The 13,397-nt window shown below is 34.8% G+C and overlaps 1 protein-coding gene across 1 annotated transcript; it reads right to left on the bottom strand.

Annotated features, from left to right (window-relative positions):
- Positions 1-277: 277 nt before the first annotated feature.
- On the bottom strand, positions 278-13,271 carry LOC311090385 (uncharacterized protein; the record flags this gene model as incomplete). The annotated part of the gene is made up of 14 exons (XM_084125642.1): positions 12,809-13,271; positions 10,208-10,592; positions 9,838-10,121; positions 9,599-9,728; positions 9,453-9,494; positions 9,298-9,324; positions 9,150-9,212; positions 8,011-8,067; positions 7,852-7,870; positions 7,682-7,736; positions 979-1,287; positions 783-818; positions 542-721; positions 278-390 (listed from the first exon to the last, which is right to left on the bottom strand). The coding sequence occupies exons 1-14, from the start codon at positions 12,843-12,845 to the stop codon at positions 278-280; spliced, it is 1,737 nt and encodes a 578-aa protein (XP_083981768.1). The 5' UTR covers positions 12,846-13,271.
- Between the last annotated feature and the right edge of the window lie 126 nt (positions 13,272-13,397).

The following is a 13,397-nucleotide window of genomic DNA, read 5'->3' as shown; positions in this document are numbered from 1 at the left end:
GAAAGCAGACTTAAACTGAGAGCACACTGCATGATTTACAATAGTCCTTTACGATTGTTGCTTGTCAGACTGTACGGACATGATCCCTACCATTAAGCCATCTCAGTAGGATCTCAGTTGCCTTTAATGTCGGACTGAAGGTGAATGATTCAATGAATTAAGGTCCACCCACCCCAAACACTATGAGGTGTAAGCAGATTGGTACGAATAGCCACCAATTCGACAAAACCTAAAATAGTATCAAATTGCCATGGGATTGTGTTGAACATGCACAGGGTTACCTGTGTCGTCTCTTGTATATGATGACTCCAGAAAGTATGCAAGCGAGGAGAAACACAAGAGAGGGCAGGAGGTAATAAAGCCCAATAGTCTTCAGTCCAATAATCGCATCTAGATTCATATAAAATAATTAGTCATTATTATTTCTGGACAACTGAAAACATCATAAACAAATGATCCAAAAGTCCCATGAGTGCAAAAATGTATTTAATAACACCTACAACAATAGCAAGCATTTCATATATATGCACAGAATACTCACTTTCTGCACTTTTGTCATTTGTAGCTGTCACTGTTATGCCACCATGATATATTACAGAACACTCAATATCTGAGCTTTCTGCCTTTATGACACTTTTGCGTGTCAGAGTGATTTTCCACAAGCCGTCTTCGATATGCTCATTGTCTAATTGATCAGTTCCTTCAGAATGATGTCTGTTTGCTGTATGGACACGTGTGGAAAGCCGAATGTATTACTGTGATGGTGTCACCCATCCTTTCACCTCCATAAATATTGATGCTGGGCTGTTGTGGACTTGCTACAAATAGCAGAAATGTCATAATTAGGCAACAGACTCATATCAGGAGTTAAGAAAATTTGAAGTACAAAGTATTTACATACCATCAACTAGAATTGTGGAGGTGACATCATAAAATGCAAAGGTGCGCCATCCAACATTTTTAGGTTCAATAGCCTACATGCATACAATTTCTCTCCATGGTGGGACTGTTCCAGGCTCTTGATCAGCAGACTGCAATCCCAAGTTGAGTTTCCATATAAATCAGTTTTTCCTCTAAACTTATCAATGACATCATCTTCATGCAAATGATTGTAAACTAAAGGATAACCTTTAGAGACCCACTGATACCACACAACTCTACGTGGGTCTTTGGGTGGATACGATGTGTAAGAGAAAGAACATGGTATAACCAGACAGGAACCTTGGAGGCCACGAATGTCTTTCGGCATTTTCACTTCCCATGCTAAAGTATCAAACAGCAGAACACCTGTGGGACAAAAGGTGGAGAATTTAATATCACTAACTATATTATTTTCTGTAGATTTGTCTCTTTAAATGAACAGATAAATAGTATGATACTTTTGGTGGTAATGCATTGCCTAATAGATAATTAATACTGCATACATACTTTACTTCTGGCATAGTTGTTGTGTTTTGCCTTTCTGGGGCAGACACAGACACTGCAATAAATTATACATCATGTACTGTAGCTATTAAATTGAGTACACAATTACATCTTATATGACACAAACAGATACAAATCTTAGCAGATTCATTGAATTTCAGATGCAGTCTTGCTATGTTGCCGCTAATAGTTAAAGCCCTATGTGGCCCCCGAGCAAAAAACTTGTGTCTTTCAAAATGTAGATGAAGTTGAGGATATTATAGTATCTGTTTATACATTTTCTCCCTAACATAAATGTGTTTGTGTGCAAAGGTTTCCCTATGTGTGTAAGAATTTGCAAATCTGGTATTTTATTATGGGCTTTATGTAAATGTAGCGTACATGTATATGTTCCTGTGTGTCCAATTTAAAAATTAACTGGAAAAGAAAAGTTGGTAACACTTTAGTTTAGGGTCCAATTCTCACTATTAACTACTTATTAGCATGCATATTACTTATTACATATTACATACTAGGATATTGGCTGTATTAGTACTTCTAAAGCACTTATTAATGCCTTATATTAATAAGCCATATAGCTAAAAATCATAGTTAATAGTTACTATATGGCTTATTAATAGTTAATAGTGAGAATTGGACACTAATCAAAAGTGTGACCGAAAAGTGTATTAAAGATACAGAATTGCACTTAAAAAAAAAAAAAAAAAAAAAAAAACATGCTTAAAAAAAAAAAGAAAGAAAAAAGGGAGGAAAACAGACACTGTACCTTGGAAAAGTAAATTAAGATACAGTGGTCCTTTCATGTTCCTGGATCATTACAAAAACAACAATTCAAATTAACTGTAATTGTTAAAAAAAAAAATAATAATTTATTGCATTTCAGGGGTTAAGTTCAGCATTGAATAACAATGGACATGTCCCTTTACACTCTTAATAATGAACCCTCAGTAACACTTTCTATGAGCTTATAATGAATTATAGCCCCATTTATTCTTATTTATAAGTAGCCTATAAATAAATATATTTATAAAGACTCATTAAGACCTATACTGGATTATAAGAGCAGTTATAGTTACATTTATATTATTTTTATAATTATAAGTCATGCATTTGCTTTTTCAATGCGCATCGTCATAATCCAAATACACTGATTTATAAATCTGCACTGGTCTAATGAAAAAGGCCACGGTTCATACAGATGTCTTTCGCTGTGTAGGCCTATTTGTCTCACTTTTTTTTTTCCTTTTCAGCAGACACCGTGAAAACTACAAGAAATAAAAATATATAATATTCAAAATATGCATTACTGAGTCCTTTACAAGTCTCTCGTGCCAATGCAATGTCCGCCAATTTGCAAGTGGACGTCGCAACCGAAATACTACAAATCCAATTAACATCATTAATAAAACATCACGTCGTGCACATGTGATATAAAACAATATTATAAACATTATGAAATATAAAGGCAAATTATCGTGTACGACTCTCAGATCATGCGCAGATAAAGTGAATCTTTTTCAGACTACACGTCGTTTCTCAGCATCCATGTTCGTTCTGACCCGCAATGACGCAGATTCGCTCCAAACTCAACTGGGTCATGGTTTTCTAAGTAAATCTTACTTAAAGAACCCCTAATTTTAAACATTTTCAAATGACATACATTATAAAAATCAGCTGCTGAAATTCACTTTTTTTATCGAATATGAACTCAAATTGACATGAATTTATAACAAAAAACATAAATAGGCCTACACATCTCAATAAAAAACATGTCCTTTGACAGTTACATAAATGATCAAATATAAAATAGTTCTAGAGACACTGCTGTACCAATTAGCTATCAATTATGTCTTTAATGGCTAATGTTTGCATTAGAGGTCATGAATAGTCATTTTGATTTGTTAAAATATATCTCCTCAGCCATATGCATATTATAGCAGTTTGGAATTACTTAAAAAAAAATATTGTTGCAGTGTTTTGCTATATGTAACATGAACTATTTGCATCAATGATTTAATGATTTCACTTTACTTAAAGCAATCAAAGATGCATTTATAGAGGTTAGTTACTGTATTATCACTCAGAATAAGAATTTATAAAAATTCAACATATTAATAACAATATATTCACTTATTTGACAGAAATAAACCTGAATTTACTAAAAAGTCATTGCAACTATTATATAATAACATTATAGCAATGCAGGTTGCATCTTTATAAATACATTCATGGAACCAATGGCTAATTAATACTTATAAATAAGTGTATAATGGATTATGAGTATGCGCATTGAAAAAGAAAATGCATTACTTATAACTATAAAAATAATATAAATGTAACTATAACTGTTCTTATAATGCAGTATAGGTCTTAATTAGTCTTTATAAATATATTTATAAAATGGCAATACTTACTTATAAATAAATGGAGCTATAATTCATAATGAGCCTTCATAGAAAGTGTTACTGAGGGTTCTTTATTGGTATATGGTTCCATTAAGAACCTTTAACATCCAAACTTTCCATTGCACAAAAGGTTCTTTATAGAGGAAAAAAGTTCTGTAGATTACTAAAATGTTCTTCCCACTGAAAAAAAATGGTTCTTTTAAGAACTGTTTATTGCTAAGTTCTTAACAAAACTTAAGAACTCAGAATGGTCCTTCTATTGCATTCACTTCAAAACCCACTCAATTATATTTAATTTCTATTTTTGTGTTTCTTGAGCCCTTTGACCACCAGAAGAAATAAAGTGTAAAACAATTTCTCCTAAAGCACTGCAACATACTATTTTTAATTCTTACCTTCTCAGTGGTCCTCTGTGCAAACAAGAGAAGTGGATTTTAACGTATAACTAACTAGAGCTAAATAAATATCTGTTTACACCTATATCAAATATGTGTTTCCTGATAAGGGGCGAGCAGGATTTCCTCTGAGTCTACACACAGAAAAATGACCAAGATGTGTACTCTTAAGCCTTGTTCATACTGTCAATCCAAATTAATTTTTTGTGCATATCTGGAGTGTGATAATATTTCGGAAGTGTGAATGCAAAAAAATAAAAATAAAAAAAATAATTATTATTATTTTTTACAAATCCGTTTCAAGCTAAATATTCAAGTCACATTTATGGAAATCCATTCTGTTCTCCTTTCTTTTCTTTTTTTTTTTATTTCTGCCTGTTACTTATTACACCACATAAACCTTAAACCTGTCAGACATTGTTGAAAGAAACATACTGAAAGTCATTGAACGAGGTTGTTTTGAACAAGAAGCAAGGTTGTGTTGTTGCCAAGTGCAGATCAAGCAGAAATTTACAATATACTTTTAGTCAGCCTGGTTCACCAACAGTTGACGCATGCTAACTTCTTACGTTTTTACCGCTGCCTTATAAGACGTAGTACTGGGGCTACACATTAGCCTTGTTCAGACTGTCAGTCCAAATCCAATTTTCGCACATAAAAAAAAAAAAAAAAGACATGAAATCTGATTTTTACAAATTCGCTTTAAACTACATTTACATGTGGTTTGAAATCCTATTCAAATCTCATTTCTTGAAATCCATTTCACTCGGAACGCTCTGATCAGATTTTGTGTAGCTTATGTTACTTTCTCACACCATGTAAAACGTAACACGTCATAGCAGAAAGTTACATGTCCTGATGGGTAAGAAAGGTCGTAGGGCAGGCTGTTACAAATCATCTTGAATGTGTTGACACGCATTCTGATGTTAGACAGCTTTTCTTCAAAATTGGGAACCAACTTTGCATACCACATCATTACTATAAAAACCAATGCAAATATTCAGGAAAATGAAAGAGTATCACAGTACACACAAATTGCATCTTAACAGTTGGCATACACAGTGTGGACGATCAGATTCCAATCGCATACACAAATAGTTAAATACACAAAAAGTTAGCACCTATAGGATGTTGAAGTCAATAACACTGACTAAGAGCTATGTACTTTTACCTATTAATATCTGGAACAAATGCTAATTAGTTATTCAAAGAACATATCAGACAACTTTGTTGATGATTTATTGGATGATACACAATGATGCTCATCTAGTCTAATCAAATGCTTATGTAGAATAAGACATTTTTTTTAAAAAAATAAAAAGATCAACATCATGCAGTAGAGGCAGATCTTGTGACTGCTAAACATTTATTGTAAAGATACATTGTATAGTTGTGATGTTGGAAGGTATATGTCGATTTGATCTTGTGATGGATTTTTTAATGAATAAAATAGTAAACTGTATATCAAACTAATCATAATTCTAACATCTAACCTTACTTCTCCTTTAGGCCTAACATTCTAACACTTGAACAAAATTTACTCTGAAGATTGTGTCGAAACCAGTGGAAAATTCTGAGATGCTGGCTAGACAATATCAAAAATATAACAGTCTAGAATAGTCTCATGACATATTGAGTAACCAAACTGAACTTCTAACCTTTTCCATTTTTCTAATGATTTGAGATCTAAGTTTGCTTCTACCTAGTAACAAAAGGGTTTGCATATGAAGAACCAATCAAATTGTAGGGAAATTATGTAATGTATCATGTCATTTTTGCCATGCTCTTATTAAAACTGCTGTATTTTGCTGGCAGGATTTTCTCTGAAATTGGTCTGAGATCCTCTGGCCGTGATTAAAGCATATTCGAAGGCATTTTCTGGAGTCTGTTTAGTTATTGCTGCGCAGCAGGTTAGTGGAGCACTAGAGATCTTACTTCTATTCTCAAGTGATAGTGTGAAGCAGGTAAGTGGAACACTAGAGACCTTATTACCAAGTGATAGTGTTCAAAAGGGACGAGACGTTGTCCAACTCAAAGCCAGTTGTCGACTGTAGACGCAGTGCTAGAGTATAAAGATTAAGTGTCGACTGTAGACGTTGGGGGTCGATTGGAGACGCCCCAGATAATTTTGAGTCAGTTGCGAAAGAAAATCTACCACAATCTATATTATATATGTTGTTGTAGTAGGCCTTTCTATATAGACCCTATCTATTTATAATCTATATATAAGAAACTGTCAGGAACAGAAAGACTGAGAGAGTTGTCAGAAGCTTAGTGATGGTGACATTGAAGAGATGCGACCGCTGTATAACTCGCTTAAAGCCTACGTTTAGGTTTTTACTTCTGCTGATTGTATAAAGGCTTCAAAATTCTTAACAGTGGTGTTCTTATGTGAAGATTATCATGATATCATTTTTGTGAGAACCAGGGTGATGCTAAGTTTTGGGTTGGCCTGCAAAAATACTGTCATCATTGCAGTGCTCTAAAGCAGAGGTCTTCAACCCTGCTCCTGGAGACCACTGTCCTGCAAAGTTTCATTTTCAACCTGCTTCAGCATGCCTGCCTGTGACTTTCAAGCCATCCTGAAGAGCTTGATTAGTTGGTTCAGGTGTGTTTGATGGGTCCCCAGGAGCAGGGTTGAAGACCTCTGTAGTATACATGTCTTGAGCATTAGTGGCATTTTCTGTCTGGGTATTGTAGTTTTTGCTGGGAATGCATTTTAGTTTGGAGTCCTTTGACACCACCACTACCTTGAACCCATATCTCTTAACTCTAACTACTGTATATTCAACATTGGTATCCTCGAAAGGTCCAGCAAGGTTTTGAACGTGGTAACAATATGAACTGCACAAATTGTGGTCGATGTGCCAGCTCGTTCGATAAACTCAAGAACACCACTTTAAAAATCAGTTATAGATCTATCGCCTACTCCTTAGTTACTTTATTTCCACTTTTCGATAATTTTCTTCTTTATTTATAATAAACACCTCTCTGAGTTGTTTTGGGGTAGGAATAGTTGGCCTACAAATTCTACCAATAGCCAGACCCCCTGACAGTCCTTGACGTTGAAAACCCCCTTGTGTAGTCAATTAAAAGTATGCAGAAATATGTTGGGGGGAAATTTTTTGGGGAAAAATTGTATTACGATGATCTTTTGAGACATGTGATAAAAGGACTTAGGCTATTATATGATAGAGTTGGTGTTTGTTCTCTATCTTGCAAATTCTTCTAGCAACCAGAGTTGGTTTCTGTAGAGGACTGTCTCTGACTGACTTGCTGATGATTTATTTCGGATGATATATAACAAGTGATCTAGTTTCTAATGCTATATTTATTTATGGATATATTCTCAATAATACATGAACAGAGTGTGACTATATTTCAAAAAGTATACTATCTGCTGTATTTTTTGTTGTTGTTGCTGTGTGTATGAACAAAAACTTGTTCGTTATCATCAGATGTTTCCATACATGCTGAGTTCATCCATGTTAGTGTATTCAGCATCATAATCCTTCATGTATTTAAGGGGGGGAAAAACAGGGATAAAAAGGTCAGCAAATAATATGTTTCAAGAGAGCATTTGTTTTCCACAGTTTAATAATGGTAGAAATAAATGATATACTCACTGAGTAGGATTTTGGCTCACTGAGGTGCATGGTGAAAAAGAATGAAAAAAGAAACACATAAATATCTGCATTCATCCTGGCACCTGTTAAGTTAAAGGAATCTTGATGTAGCATGGTAACACTCAGACTGAATACAAAGGTGGTTCAAATGCACTTTACCTCTTTGGTGATGGCATACGAGGTTTGGAGAAAAGCTTGTTTCCACATGTGTTGGTTCTGTAAAGTGAAAAGTTTTCTTTAAGTAATGCCACTTCAAGAGGCCTTATCATAAGACTCCAGCAATGTGTTAATAATTTTCGGGATTGCAGTATTACTGCTTTGATACAACACTTATAGGCCTACACAATATTGTTTAAACAACAATAAACCAAAAGTAAATATTGAGTAACTTACTTTTAAGACACAGTTTTTAATTTCACTATTTTTGCCCCTCTAAGAAGTGCCTGTTGCACATAAACTGGCGTTATGAATAAATCACTGTTTTTAACGAATCGGTTGGACTATGACTCACAAAAAATGTTGTTTTTGAATGAATAAATAATTGAATAAATGATTCACTCATAAAGACAATTGCTCAATTTGGAACCACAAAGCACACTACTCTTACTACTTTTACAGTGGCTGCATCCGAAATCACATGCTTTCCTATGCTATATAGTAGGCAAAAAACAACAAAAGAAGTATGTCCGAATTCACAGTACAGTGAAAGAGTTGGCAAAAAGTATCCGGATGACATATTACTCCCGGCGAGATTCTGAAGTGTGCATACAATGACAATTTACTATCCCATAAGGCCAAGGATTTGTGAATGGCAGTGAAGCGACACAACTGATGCTGGTAGGCCACATGATAATGACATAGGGTGAATGTATACATCCAGATTACATTTATTCTACACACATCCATACTATGTAGAACATACTTTTTTTACTCAAGAGAGTATGCGATTTTTCTATGAAAGAAATAGTAAAAGTAGTATGCTAGTATGCATTTCCGAATTCAGTGAATCACTTGTTTGGTTCTCGAATTAATGGATTCTTTGAGCAAATCACCCAATTGAATGATTTAGTGAATCACCCATAGAGACAGTTACTTGTCGCCACCTACTAGTGTAACAGTGTCATCTGCAGAAAGATTTACTAAAAAATCAAAACTACTAAAACATAAACTGCCAGTCTGTCCAGTACCTACTGTAGATGGCACTAGTTAGTGCATTAGAGATATTTGAACAAGTAACATACAGTAAACCAGCGTTCAGTAAATCAAACTTATGTTTTACCCATTTATGTTGTACTTGCCTGATATCACTCCTGTGTTCACTGTTAGTCTGAACTGCACTTCTTTCAGACATACTCGGTTGTCTGGGGGAGACATTTTAAATTTAGTCTCAGGACCAAATACAAAGATACTTAAAAATGAATTCAATTCAGTTAAGAAAATTCTAACCTTGAAAATCTGTTCCAACGTGATCTCCTACATTAGAGAATAAGATAATGTAAGAGATAATGAATAAGATAAATGTAAAGATTGTCACCTATAGCATGAATAAATAGGTTTTCAAGAAAATGGATGAATAAAATAATTGAATATGTAATACTTACCTCTGTTCAAATTGTGTTATTGATCCTTGTGTACGAGGCTGTCTACAATCAATGGTGACACTATGAGAACCTAAACATGTTCCCTGAAGAGAAATACATATATACACTGGTCTAAAACTTTTAGAAACACACACACACTAAAATACCTGTTTCGTCTCTTGTATATGATGACTCCAGCAAGTATGCATGCGAGGAGAAGCACAAGTGAGGGCACTAGGTATTGAAGCCAAATAGTCTTCAGTTCAACAGTTTTGTCTGCCTCATAATGGAAAGTGGCTAAAATGATTAAATTAATCCTTAATTAATGCACATCATCATAAAGTATCATAACTATGATTCAAAACGCCCATTAGTGCAAACATGCATTTAAACATAGATCACTTACACTGTCCACTTTTACTTTTTGTAGCTGTCACTGTTATGCCACCATGATGTATTACAGAACACTCAATAGTGGAGCTTTCTGCCTTTACGACACCTGTGCGTGTCAGAGTGATTTTCCACAGGCCGTCTTTAAGATGATCGTTGTCTAATTGATCAGTTCCTTCAGTACCGTTCAGAATGATGTCTGGTTTGCTGTATGGACACGTGTGGAAAGTTGAACATGTTATTGTAATAGTCTCACCCATCCTTTCACCTCCATAAATATTGATGCTGGGCGGCTCTGGACTTGCTACAAATAGCAGAAATATAACAATTAGGCGACATACTCTCATATCCAGATCAGGAGTGAAAATATAAAGACATTATAGTACTTGCCATCAACTACAATTGTGGAGGTGACATCATAAAATGCAAATGTGCGCCATCCAACATTTTCAGGGTCAATCCATGCATACAATTTCTCTCCATGGTGGGACTGTTCCAGGCTCTTGATCAGCAGACTGCAATCCCAACTCGATTTTCCATATAAATCAGTTTTTCCTCTAAACTTCCCAATGACATCATCTGCATGCAACGGATCATAAACTAAAGGATATCCTTTAGAGACCCACTGATACCACACAACTCTACGTGGGTCTTTGGGTGGATACGATGTGTAAGAGAAAGAACATGGTATAACCAGACAGGAACCTTGGAGGCCACGAATGTCTTTCGGCATTTTCACTTCCCATGCTAAAGTATCAAACAGCAGAACAGCTGTGGGACAAAAGTTGGAGTCATTAATGAGTGTTTAAGTAGTCATTGTTTTTATTCTCAACAGGCATATTATTATTATTACTACTACTACTACTACTACTACTACTATTACTACTACTACCATTAGGGTGACCAGACGTCCCGAAAAATTCGGGACAGTCCCGAAATCTAAGCTGTTGTCCCGAATCCCGAATCCGGCCCTAATTGTCCCGAAAATTATACTAAAGCAAATTCTTGAGTAGTTATTGTCTGATAAAACATTAAAAACTGTCCGTGGAGGTTGAGTCGTCCTGCAGCCAGCCCCCGCCGTCTGCTCATTGGCTGCAGCATCTTTTTTTTTTGTTTGTCTTTTTTTGAAGTTCTACAAAGATACCGTAGGCGCGAATTATAATGCATTGATAAGCGAGCGCGAGTTGTCGCAGCCGCGAGTACAGTGAATGTGCAGGCAGCCAGTAAAGGAGTGATTGATTGGTCGCGGCACTGTGTGCAAAAAAAAAAACTTCGGCCTAATGTCTGATGTTGGGTTACACAAAGCAAATCATATAGCCTACACAATTATTTAGTTTTCTTATTTAATGACCGACAGTTTCGCCATAATAATAATTTTGGCATAAGGCTTATTAGACTATAGCCTGAAATGTCTGATTTACGCACTGTTACAACAGTCTTTTTTTTTTTTTTTGGTCATAATGACATTTGAGTTCATGATTTTAATGTTGTTTTTTTGTGGCAGACTAAATATTAATGACAGACTGTTGATCTTTGAATAAAAATATGTTTGGTTCAGGTGTGAAAATTCATTTTATTATAGGCTATGTAGTCTAATATCATAGTAAGACTACCCCAAAACCTCCCCAAACAACACTCCCCCCCCCCCCCCCCCGTCCGTCCGTCCGTCCAAAACCTCCCCAAACAACACTCCCCCCCCCCCGTCCGTCCGTCCGTCCAAAACCTCCCCAAACAACACCCCCCCCCCCCCGTCCGTCCGTCCAAAACCTCCCCAAACAACCCCGTCCGTCCGTCCGTCCCGAATTTCAGCCAATCTCATCTGGTCACCCTAACTACCATATACTACAATATAAGAAAACTAGATTAAAAAGTTCGTTGAGACAAACTTTAAGTTGGCTTGGGAAAGTTTGGACCAGAAAGTTTGAAGAAGTTTAAAGTAGTTTGAAGTATTACATTATTACTTGATTTTGTCTTTCTTGATCATTTTATAACAATAAAATATTGTGTTGCCGTCACATGCAAAACGATCAGTTCAATTATCAATTAATTGTTCTGGGTGGTTGCCATTGTGTTCTGGGTGGTTTTCATGAGATGGATAGATGGATAGATGGACAGACAGACAGACAGACAGACAGACAGAAAGAAAGAAAGAAAGAAAGAAAGAAAGAAAGAAAGAAAGAAAGAAAGAAAGAAAGAAAGAAAGAAAGAAAGAAAAAGAATGAAAGTAAGTTTGTTAGTATCAAAGTTTGAATTAGTTTTAAAAGCTTGAAGTTTGAAGGTGTTCAGTTTGGAATAGTTTAAGTTTTAGTTTAGTAGTTTTAAAAGTTTGAAGGGTTTCAGTTTAGAAATATTAGATAGAATGGAAAATGAGTCTCGATGGAGTCTAATGGGCCTCTCCAACTGAATTTGAATTTAGTTTGGAGTTAGAAAGAAAGAAAGAAAGAAAGAAAGAAAGAAAGAAAGAAAGAAAGAAAGAAAGAAAGAAAGAAAGAGAAAGGGAAGAAAGAAAGAAAGAATTAGATAGATAGATAGATAGATAGATAGATAGATAGATAGATAGATAGATAGATAGATAGATAGATAGATAGATAGATAGATAGATAGATAGATAGATTAGAAGCTTAAATGAGTCTTGATTGATTAGAAATAGTAATTGTAATTGTAGTAATGATTCCGTAATATAAGAAAATTAGCCTAATGTAAAAATTTGGGTCAGTAATCAGTAGACTTGCCAGCATTGGTATTTGTGACTGAAGGGTGCAATTATTATACCTAATTCCTAATTCTGTTTAACAGTCATTTAAACAGCATATTGTTTTTTGAACTGTTATTTTCTTTCTTGCTCAGTTGTTTTTGGCAATTTTTTAACTTTTGCAATACTTTTATGCGTGTAGCATTTATCATTCTTAAGTCACTTAATGATTATTTAATTTGATGGATAAATGTACAGTAGCAGAAATTTAAATGTTAAAGAAAACACACTGTACCTTGGACAAGTAAATGAAGTAACAAAGGTCCTGTCATACTCCCACGTCAAAACGATTGTTGTTTTATACAAAATAGATGAAATGTTTATAGCAGGAAATACAGTGTTCTGTCGAGCACGTCTTAATTACAGAAATGCCTCTTTTTGGGACTTTCACTGGTGTGCAAGTTAAATAGCAGGGGTTTTGTTTTCAGCTGTGACCTGTAACCACAAACTGAGAAGTGAAAGTGGCTTCAAAATAGATGATTACTCATCTGTTTTTTGCTTAAATGTAACAAATCATTTCCTTTTTATAATGGTTTTAGTCCCCCGCTCAAACAAGTGGATTGGGTAAGAATCTATAGTATCAAAAAAAGCTAAATATAATATTCATGAAGTAAATGAAGGCTTAAGGTTGGGGTCAGAAAGAGGAGGGGAGCTACGTTGTAATTGCTTGGATGTCTACACTTGAAAACCTTGAAATGACAAAAAATACTTAAAAAGCAAAAATACTTTAAATATATATATATATATATATATATATATATATATATATATATATATATTTAGTTATCAAAGCAAGCAACTTTATGCAAACAAACAAAACACTG

Source organism: Abramis brama, assembly GCF_963993115.1.
Source record: "Abramis brama genome assembly, chromosome: 10".
Classification (NCBI taxonomy): Eukaryota; Metazoa; Chordata; class Actinopteri; order Cypriniformes; family Leuciscidae; genus Abramis; species Abramis brama.
This window is presented reverse-complemented; position numbering and strand designations above follow the sequence as displayed.